The sequence below is a fragment of the Vicia villosa genome, linkage group LG2 (assembly GCF_029867415.1).
Source record: "Vicia villosa cultivar HV-30 ecotype Madison, WI linkage group LG2, Vvil1.0, whole genome shotgun sequence".
NCBI lineage: Eukaryota > Viridiplantae > Streptophyta > Magnoliopsida > Fabales > Fabaceae > Vicia > Vicia villosa.
Window position 1 is genome coordinate 194,097,884 of NC_081181.1, and position 10,497 is coordinate 194,108,380.

Here is a 10,497-nt window from a genome sequence, read left to right on the forward strand (position 1 = left end):
ATCCAATTTCATCCGATTTAATCATGCGATTTAATCAATGATCCAATAGTTTAACTAATAACCTAGAAACTCAATATTCTCATCAATTTAATGGTCCTCTGATTTTTAAAACATTAACCTAGCCAATCCTTCGTTCCGTTGTTATTATTTATACTATTAAAAATAGTAATAAGATCTGTTCAAAAAAAAAATAGTAATAAGAACTATATACATTTTGAGACAATCAATTCACACATACACTGTTCATAAGATTTGTTTTAATAATAATAATAATAATAATAATAATAATAATAATAATAATAATAATAATAATAATAATAATAATAATAATAATAATAATAATAATAATAATAATAATAATAATAATCTATCATTATAAAACAAAATGGAATTGATATTAATGAAATTACTTATAGACTAAGAAAGTTTTCTAACCTTTAATTTAATATAAAAATAAATTAAAAATAATGCATATTTTCCTTTTAATTTGGATTCTTTGAACTAAGTGCAAGAATATATCATCTAGAAGAAATACACCTTTTGAGCTTTCAATTGAGTATTTTTAGTTAATATTTTCTTTTGACCAAGATCTGATATTTTTTATTTTTTATTGAGAATTTGGGAGATAGAATCTTAAATTATTTATGGAAAAGATTTCATAAAATACAAAATTATTAATTTACTGGTTGCTTAATGCCATTGTCAATCATGTTATTATTTGAACTATATATAGGTGTACAATCCTATTGAAAGAAAATTATATTTTTCAATACTTCTCTAATATTTTGCTAATTCAAATTCATCAGTCATTAATTTTTGCGAATCTGCAATGAAGTTTGATACCAAGCCACTTGTGTCTGCAATGGCCTCAATTATGGTAATGCGTACCATAAAAAACGAACTCATTCCTCATGAGTTCCTTAGCATTTTTCAATCTGGACTTGATCATCTTTCTCGTCGATTTTCGGCGCAATTCACCATAGTCATTGAAGAATTTCAAGGGATGGCAAGAAATCAAGTTTTTGAGGCTGCAGAAATCTACCTTGGAACTAAAGCAGCAACTGTCTCAGCAGAGAGAGTTAAGGTAAGTAAATCTGAGGAACATAAAAAGCTTTCATTCAATATTGATAGAAATGCAGAAGTGGATGATGTTTTTGAAGGTGTTAGTGTAAAGTGGAAACTAATCTGCATACAAGTCGACTCGTCGCGGATACGTCATTACGATAATGACTCCTCGGCCGTGGCCGAAATAAGATCCTACGAGCTAACTTTTCACAAGAAACACAAGAACAAGGTTTTCAATTCATATTTGCCATATGTAATGGAGATAGCAGATAAGATTAAACAAGGAAACATGGCAATCAAGATTCACTCAAACGAATATAATTATTGGAGCCGCGATGTCAAGTTCAACCATCCAATGAGTTTCGATACTCTTGCCATTGATGAAAAGCTTCAAAGGGAAATTGTGAATGATTTGGACAAATTTGTGAAGGCTAGAGACTTTTATAGAAGAACTGGGAAAGCTTGGAAACGCGGTTACTTGTTGTATGGTCCTCCTGGAACCGGAAAGTCTAGTTTGATTGCTGCCATGTCTAATTATCTCCACTATGATATCTATGACTTGGATCTCACTGTTGTAGGCGATAATAGGAGCTTGAAGCAACTGATTCTTGGCATGTCGAATCGTTCTATACTTGTGATAGAAGATATTGATTGCACTATTAAACTGCAGAACCGAGAAGAAGGCGAGGAAGCCTCTAATAATGGACACGATAAGGTATATATTTCTCTTTTAATAACATTTAGCATATATATGACTGTTGGGTTCAAAACATTAATCAATGTTAAATATTTGAAACAGGTGACACTATCAGGACTATTGAATGCGACAGATGGTCTTTGGTCATGTTGTAGCGAGGAACACATAATTATTTTCACAACAAATCACAAAGAAAGACTTGATCCTGCCTTGTTAAGGCCTGGTAGAATGGACAAGCAGATTCATTTGTCGTATTGCAACTTTTCTGCTTTCAAGCAATTGGCAATGAACTATCTTTGCATTAGTGAACATGAACTATATGAAAAGATTGAAGAACTTTTAGGACAAGTGAACGCTACTCCAGCTGAAATTGGGGAAGTCCTAACAAAGGATGCTGATGCTACAGAATGCTTACAAGACCTTATTAATTTCCTTCAAAAGAAGAAAATGATCCAGGAAGAGGGTAAGAATGAAGCAAATGTCAAAGAAGAATAAGAACATTTAGTTAAGTAGATTACCTTGAGATTATCTTGATTTGGATCTTGATTCTTTCTAATAAATAAAAACTTTTCAAATGTTTTTGATTCATCTTCTAGGAGTAAGGCATGTTTTATTCTCTGTTCTATTGATATTATAATGATTGCACAATCTATTTTATGAAGATGAATGATATCACACTTTCAATAGCAATATCCATAAACCTAAGCAAATTCATAACCAAAACTCCAAGTCAGTCATAAAAAAATCCGTAACACTACAACAAATCTAACAACAAACTCATCGCTATGCAATTAACAAAGCATATGAGAAATGAAAGATTGGAACAAAAATGGAAGACTCAAACAAGGAATGATTGTTGACGACACCAACACCCCATCGTTTCCGTCCTCCATCACACCTCCAAGATCACCGCACCTCACCATGACAAACACCGCCGCACCCTTGCTATTCGGCCGTCGGCCATCACTGAAGTCTGAAGTCCACCGCGGATCCACAAACGCCGCACGAGCCCTAGCGATGCAAGCCACAGTCCGCCACCACCAGCCGCCATTATGTTCTTTATTTTCTTATGTGTTTTGCTTCCATGATTTTGCTCTAGGTTGAATGCATAGATGATAGATGATGTGTGGGTTTGATTGATTAATAAAAAAGAAAAGGGAAGATTTAAGAAAAAAAAAAAACGAGAGAGTATTGTTCGTATTGAAGAAGGATGGTTCAAATTATTAGAGTTTGACCTAACTCACTTTACAAAATCGGTTGATAAGGTGAGGAGTGTCCCTCTATATATATTCTTTCAATGCTCTATCTCCAACCAATGTGGGACTTTAGGATCTTCCTAATACACCCCCTTACGCCCAGCACTCTTTTGGGCTTGGTGCGTGGATATTAATGGTGGGCGGTCCATGGTCCGATCGATAGGCTCTGATACCATATTAGAGTTTGACCTAATTCACCTTACAAAATCGATTGATAAGGTGAGGAGTGTCCCTCTATATATATTATTTCAATGCTCTATCTCCAACCAATGTGGAACTTTAGGATCTTCCTAATACAAATGAGGGGAGGGAGGGGAGGGGAGGGGAGAAATTTTAAAGGAGGGAAGAGGAGGGGAGGGGAGGAGAGAGATTTTTTTTAATCAGATAAGTGATAAGTGTCTGTTTGGTTCAAAATAAGAGAGGGGAGGAGAAGGGAGGAGTTTTAATTAAAAATATGTTTGGTTCAAGAGGGGAGGGGTGAGGATTTATTAATAAATTACATTTTTACCCTTATAATCTTATATAATTGATATAATATTCAAATATGAAAAATTCATAAATATTTTTTTTAGTAATAAATTTTTAATATTGAGGGACTAAAACGTTATAATGTACCGTAACGTTAATAAACTGAGTACACTTGATCCAGATTATAACTCTCCGACATAAATGAAACTATATGCTAATAACAATTTTTAAATAGTGATGAATCATCAAACAAAATAAATACTTAAAATAAATTATTATTAAAACTAATAATTTAAATTTTTTAATAAAAATGAATAAATAAAAAATAAAATAAAGTGAATGATTTAAAATTTGATATAAAAGAAAATATAATAGGATAAATAACAAAATTAGAAGAAAAAATGAACATAAAAAATTATAAAGATAATGCAATAATTATGATTTGTATTAAGTAAAAAAATTTGAAGGTGGATAATAGTTATAATAAGTTGATGGAAATAATCAAGAAAAATCACATAGAAGAGAAACATTATCAGGAAAATAAATAAATAATTTTGAAATATTAAAATTAAACTCAGAATATTTTAGTAAATATAATAATTTTTTACTATTAAAATTTAGATTTCCTCTCCTCCAAATCCCTCAAATTTGGAGGAACGCAAAAAGTGAAGTTTGGAGGGATTTTGCTCCCCTCTCTCTCCTCTTTAAATTTGAACCAAACATATTTAATTAGACATTTTCACTCCCCTCTTCTCCTCTCCTCTCCATCTACCTCGAACCAAACACACCCAAATATGAATTGAGAATGGATAGGAAAAAAAAAAAAGGAAAAAAGAATTTGGCTTCTTGTTCTTTTCCTCGACGTGTATATAGGTGGTGTTAGTCAATGCCAAATCATTTTATACAATTATTTTATTTTAAAATAAATTTAAAATCTAAACCAAATCATTTTATACAATTATTTTATTTTAAAATAAATTTAAAATTTAAACTAATTTATAACGGTACCCAATTATTTATCTTGGATACCTAACTACTCTTCTACCTTGAATTTAGTTGAGTATAACCTATTAAACACTATGATTCATTATCATATCACATTTTATTTTATTTTATTTTAAATTAAATTAAAATGTTAATGTAATTTACACTAAACTACCCAACTTAATTTTATGGGTAAAAAAATGATATGTTTTTTAACCAATGAAAAAAAGGATTAAAACTTAAAAAAAAAAAATCAAAATTAAGGAATTAATTTCATGATTGAACTTTAACTGAAGGATTAAAACTATATAATTTAACATAGGACAAACTTAGGTACAATTGGTTCTTATTATTTTCCAATAAAAATATAAAAAATATATTTAAATATCATTTAACCTAACCCTAACAACTACAAAGTTTTAAAAAGCCCAACCCTAAAATTATGATGCCGACCTTCAGAAGAATATTTATTAGTATATAATTAGAGTAGATAATTAAAAGGCAATAGAAAACCACCAAACCTAAATATTTATTAGTATATTTAGGTTTTCTCTGTTGAAATTTATTCATAAACAGAGAATTAGTACGGTTAGTCTGAGCTCTCGAAGAAGGAAAAATAACGTTTGAGCTTCCTGCTTGGTAACATTTTCTCCCTAAACTTACTTATCTTGCAATTTCAGTTTATGTTAATCTCTGTAAATATTAATCGATCATCACCATAATACTTGCGGTCGTCGCGTTAAATTAATCACAATTTCTTTTTCTTTATAAGAACATTGAATAGGGCATTATTGACATCCTTTTTATACCATTTTGTCGGGGTCATATAGGAGTCTTATAGTTCAAGTTAAAATATATTATTATTAATATTATTATTTTGTTTTTATGATTTCTCCTTTTTATATATTTTTTTAGTTTAAATCCCCTTTTTATTAACATGCTCATACCAGTTTCTATTTTTTTTATGCTCTTAATTTAATACTTGCTATGCACGTCTTCTAGTCTGGATCCCAACAAAATTATATTTTTAATTACTTTGCCTATGTTTTGCAGGAATTCGATCTATTGCATTCAATATTCTGATCTTCGTCAATGACTGAAATCAGGAAAATGTTTGATACCAAAGCTCTTGTACCTGCAATAACCTCAATTGTGCTAATGCGGACTATCACAAATGAACTCATTCCTCATGAGCTTCTACATTTTATTCAATTAGGAATTCATCATCTTTTTCGTCAATTTTCCGGGCAATTTACGGTAGTCATTGAAGAATTTCAAGGGATGGCAAGAAACCAAGTTTTTGAGGCTGCGGAAACCTACCTAGGAACTAAAGCAACTGTCTCAGTAGATAGAGTTAAAGTAAGCAAATCTGAGGATCATAAAAATCTTTCATTCAATATTGATAGAAATGAAGAAGTTAGTGATGTTTTTGAAGGTGTTAGTGTAAAGTGGAAACTAGTTTGCATATCGGTGGACCCCTCGAGGATTCGACATTACGATCATGACTCCTCATCTATCGCAGAAATAAGATCCTATGAACTAACTTTTCACAAGAAACAAAAAAACAAGATCTTCGATTCGTATTTGCCTTATGTAATGGAGGTAGCTCAACAGATTAAACAAGGAGACATGGCGATAAAGATTCACTCGAATGAATCTTATCGCTGGCGTCGTGAACCTGTTAAGTTCAACCATCCAATGAGTTTCAACACTCTTGCAATTGATGAAAAGCTCCAAAGGGAAATTGTGAAGGATTTGGACAAATTTGTGAAGGCTAGAGAGTTTTATAGAAGAACTGGGAAAGCTTGGAAACGCGGTTACTTGTTGTATGGTCCTCCTGGCAGTGGCGGAGGGAGAGTATAATGAGGGGGTTCAATTGAACCCCCTGGATTTTAAAATATTGCACCAATATCTCTATTTTATTTGATTTTGAACCCCCTGAAAAAATAGTTTTGCACCCATAGCCCAAGTTCAAATTAACCTTTGATTTCTAGCCCAAGTTTAGGAATGTTTGGTTTAGACTTTGTTATTGTTTGTTTTAATGCAGCACTAGAACTGACTTTGCTATTGTTATTTTTTTAATACAATGTAATTTTTTAAATATATATTACTATAAGTATTAATTAATTTAAATATATATTACTATAATTATTAATATTAATTAATGTTCGGAAGTTTGCACCCCCTGGACCAGGGTCCTGGCTCCGCCACTGCCTCCTGGTACCGGAAAGTCTAGCTTGATTGCAGCCATGGCTAACTATCTCCACTATGATATCTATGACTTGGATCTCACTATTATAAGAGATAATAAATACTTGAAGGAACTAATTCTTAGCATGTCCAATCGTTCTATACTCGTGATTGAGGATATTGATTGCACTATAAATCTGCAGAACCGAGAAGAAGACGAAGAAGTGGTTAATAATGGATACAACGAGGTTACACTTTCAGGATTGTTGAATGCGACAGATGGTCTTTGGTCGTGTTGTGGAGAGGAACACATAATTGTTTTCACAACAAATCACAAAGAAAGACTTGATCCTGCTCTGCTAAGACCTGGTAGAATGGACAAGCAAATTCACTTGTCATATTGCAACTTTTATGCATTTAAGCAATTGGCAGTGAACTATCTTTGCATTAGCGAACATGAACTGTACGAAAAGATTGAAGAACTTTTAGGACAAGTGAAGGTTACTCCAGCTGAAATTGGAGAAGTCCTAACAAAGGATGCTGATGCTACAGAATGCCTACAAGACCTTATCAAGTTCCTCCAAGACAAGAAAACCTTCAAGGAAGATAGTAATATGAAAACAGAAAACTGTAAAGTATAGATCTTGTTTGGTCATGTAGTTTAAACTTTAAACCTTAGAGATTATTTTCAGTTGGCTCTCTATATTAATTTTATGATTTTTCATTATATTCATAAGCATTGATTGAGATGCTCAAAATGAACAAGAAAGATCATTCAGTTACTATCCCTCTCACGTTTTTCTTGCAACACCAATCAAAGTTAAAGCAGAACAAATAGCTTAAATTAGTATCATCACATACTTATGCATTAAGCTATCAATAAACTTAACTTCAATCCCAAGTAAAAATAACTTATTAACTTCAGTTTTACAGTCAAACAATCATAACTACTTTACGTCATTTTACTTTGTCACAAAGAACGCGGGTCTTGCCTCAATCATCGGTAACCCTAACGACAAGCTTATGGAGGTGTACAAAGGATTAGGATTTGATGGAAAAGAGGGCGCAATATATGTTTATTTTAATGAGAGGTGGGAAATAAACTGTTAGGATCGTGTTCGAAATTTCAAAGGAACAATTGACAAGAAAATTATCAACAAAACAAAAACAGAAGGAAGCAAGAATAGTAAGTGAACAATTCCCTCTTCGGTAACTTCGATTTCCAAATACGCTTCAACGAGCCCACACAGTCACAGCTTCCAACGCGAAGTCTGAAATGACCACTTCTGAATAATAGAGTATGCACTGCTAAATGAGAATCCATTCTGAGATTTCCACCAAACAAATTCCTCTGCTACATCATCATATAATTGAACCTGCAACAAAATTTCGGTATCTGGACAATAAATACTCACGACACATAACTAGAAAAAGGCGTATGTTCTAAAACTTCAAGATGAAGGAAGGAGGCAATGTAAGTTTAAAGGAAACCAAAGGGAAGGAATCATAGGGTCCGACAAAGTAGGTGAATGATCTCTTCTCTTTATGAATAATTTTCATTTATTTTAAAGACTAATGCATAATCTATTAAGCACAAGACAATTAGGCGATTTTTTTTTTAATGTTGTCTTCAATCAAAAGTCTTGTAAGGCTATTCGTAAAAAAAACATGACACTTTGGTTTTATCTTTAGCGGAACAACGAGAAACAACATTTATAAAATAAAATTGTCTGGCCTTAAAAAGCATAAGGTGAAATGGACGAGGTACGTATGGTTATAACATGCTAGCTTGAAATAAATATTTAAGCTTAACACACTTAATAGCCATTTCTACAAGACAAGATAGTTGTGTTCATTACTTGTTGAGCAAGTAATGTTAAAACTAATTCATAAGTAACTAACTAATCAAACTAACAAACTTATACAACACACACACAGTTTTAATAATAATAATAATAATAATAATAATAATAATAATAATAATAATAATAATAATAATAATAATAATAATAATTATTATTATAATAATAATAATAATAATAATAATAACAATAATAATTATAATAATAATAATAATAATAATAATAATAATAATAATAATAATAATAATAATAATAATAATAATAATCTATTTTAAAAAAATAAAATCAATCAATATTAATGAAATTACTTATAGACTAAGGAAATTTCCTGATCTTTAATTTAAGATAAAAAATAAATTATATGAACTAAGTGTAAGAATATCATCTAGAAGAAATACACCTCAGTTTTGGCTTTCAGTTAAGTATTTTTATTTAATCTTTGACCAATATCTTAATCTAATGATGGTATTTTTTTATTTCTTTTAAGAATAAAGGTAATAGAATATGGAATTATTTATGGAAAAGTTTCCACAAAATATAAAATTCTTATTATAATGGTTGCTTAATGTCATTGTTTATCATAATTGTTGTGAAAAACGATGTCAAGAACAAAGTATAAAAGGGAATTAGGGAAGATAAGAAGAACACAAGAATTGGTTATAACTGATATTCTTTTACTTTCTCTTAAAACAAGATTACAAGTTTACAAGAATAACAAATAACCTCTCTCACCCTAAATTAGGATTTGCAGCTTAGCAATGATGAGAGACTAGTATGCTACTTATAATAAAAACTAACATACTAACTAATGGGCTTTTTCAGCAAGGCCCATTACACAAGCCAACTTAATACACAAGCTAACTTAACAAATTAGGGTTTAAACACTAAAACCTAATTTAACATGCTAACAGCCCTAGCATCTTCTACATCTGCATGTTCGACCCATCTTCGACTACAACATGCACTCTTCGACACCAGCATGTGAGCAACCTTCGACTTCATGCTTAACCCTGTCGAACTGTCGAACCAAGAAGCTACCCTTCGGCCATACTAGAGTTCGATCCAATATCTCACAAATCTCCACCTTGGACCTAACCCTACAACGTCAAGGGAACAACTAGCTTTCTTCATGCAGCTTTATCAACTGCATACAGTGGAAAAACTTGCAACTCGGCAATGTCTTGGTGATCATATCAGTAGCATTATCTTCAGTCGAAACCTTCAGCACTTGGACTTCTCCACGTTCGATTACTCCTCTGACGAAATGCAGCCTTACATCAATGTGCTTAGTTCGCTCATGATAGGCTGAATTCTTCGACAGGTGTATTGCACTTTAACTATCACATTTAACAGTGATACTTCGGCCTTGAAGTTTCAGCTCCTTTGCAAAACCTTCAAGTCACAATGCTTTTCTCACAGCTTCAGTGAGAGCAATATATTCTGCTTCAGTGGTTGATAGAGCAACAACTTTCTGAAGTGTTGCTTTCCAACTAATTGCTGTGCCAAACATAGTGAAAACATATCCAGAAATAGATTTTCTAGAATCCATACAACCTGCATAATCAGAGTCGACATATCCTTCGATTGCTGCTTTACTATCTTCACCCAAGGCTCCACCATAAATTAGGACTCTGTTCAGAGACCCATTTATGTACCTTAAAATCCACTTCAATGCTTGCCAGTGAGCCTTTCCAGGATTCGCCATGTACCTGCTTACAAGACTTACTGCGTATGCTATGTCGGGTCTAGTACAGACCATAGCATACATCAAAGAACCAACTATATTAGCATATGGGATGCTATTCATATAGGCTCTTTCGATATCAGTACTGGGACACTGATCAATACTTAGATTGAATTGAGGGTTTGTTGGAGTCACAACTGGCTTCGAATTCGACATACCAAACTTTTCAAGAATCTTCCGTAGACATGCCTCTTGAGATAAGCATAACTTCGACTTCTTTCTATCTCTTCG

The 10,497-nt window shown here is 32.1% G+C and overlaps 3 protein-coding genes across 3 annotated transcripts; all 3 read left to right on the top strand.

The window, feature by feature from the left end:
* Positions 1 to 778: 778 nt before the first annotated feature.
* On the top strand, positions 779 to 2,521 carry LOC131647802 (AAA-ATPase At3g50940-like). Its single transcript, XM_058917634.1, has 2 exons — positions 779 to 1,780; positions 1,865 to 2,521. The coding sequence occupies exons 1-2, from the start codon at positions 830 to 832 to the stop codon at positions 2,255 to 2,257; spliced, it is 1,344 nt and encodes a 447-aa protein (XP_058773617.1). The 5' UTR covers positions 779 to 829; the 3' UTR covers positions 2,258 to 2,521.
* Positions 2,522 to 5,562: 3,041 nt separating this feature from the next.
* Positions 5,563 to 6,333, top strand: LOC131650991 (AAA-ATPase At3g50940-like). The gene has a single exon (XM_058920685.1). It carries the CDS (start codon positions 5,563 to 5,565, stop codon positions 6,331 to 6,333), a length of 771 nt encoding a protein of 256 aa, XP_058776668.1.
* A 386-nt stretch (positions 6,334 to 6,719) lies between these two features.
* LOC131650992 (AAA-ATPase At3g50940-like) lies at positions 6,720 to 7,301 on the top strand. The gene has a single exon (XM_058920686.1). The coding sequence runs from the start codon at positions 6,720 to 6,722 to the stop codon at positions 7,299 to 7,301; it is 582 nt and encodes a 193-aa protein (XP_058776669.1).
* Positions 7,302 to 10,497: the final 3,196 nt, after the last annotated feature.

Bases quoted from the DNA above. Each gene is read 5' to 3' on its own strand.
- LOC131650992 (XM_058920686.1), top strand. From the start codon at position 6,720: ATGGCTAACTATCTCCACTATGATATCTATGACTTGGATCTCACTATT.
- LOC131647802 (XM_058917634.1), top strand. From the start codon at position 830: ATGAAGTTTGATACCAAGCCACTTGTGTCTGCAATGGCCTCAATTATG. The intron at 1,781-1,864 runs GTATATATTTCT...TATTTGAAACAG, and splicing joins CTAATAATGGACACGATAAG to GTGACACTATCAGGACTATT.
- LOC131650991 (XM_058920685.1), top strand. From the start codon at position 5,563: ATGACTGAAATCAGGAAAATGTTTGATACCAAAGCTCTTGTACCTGCA.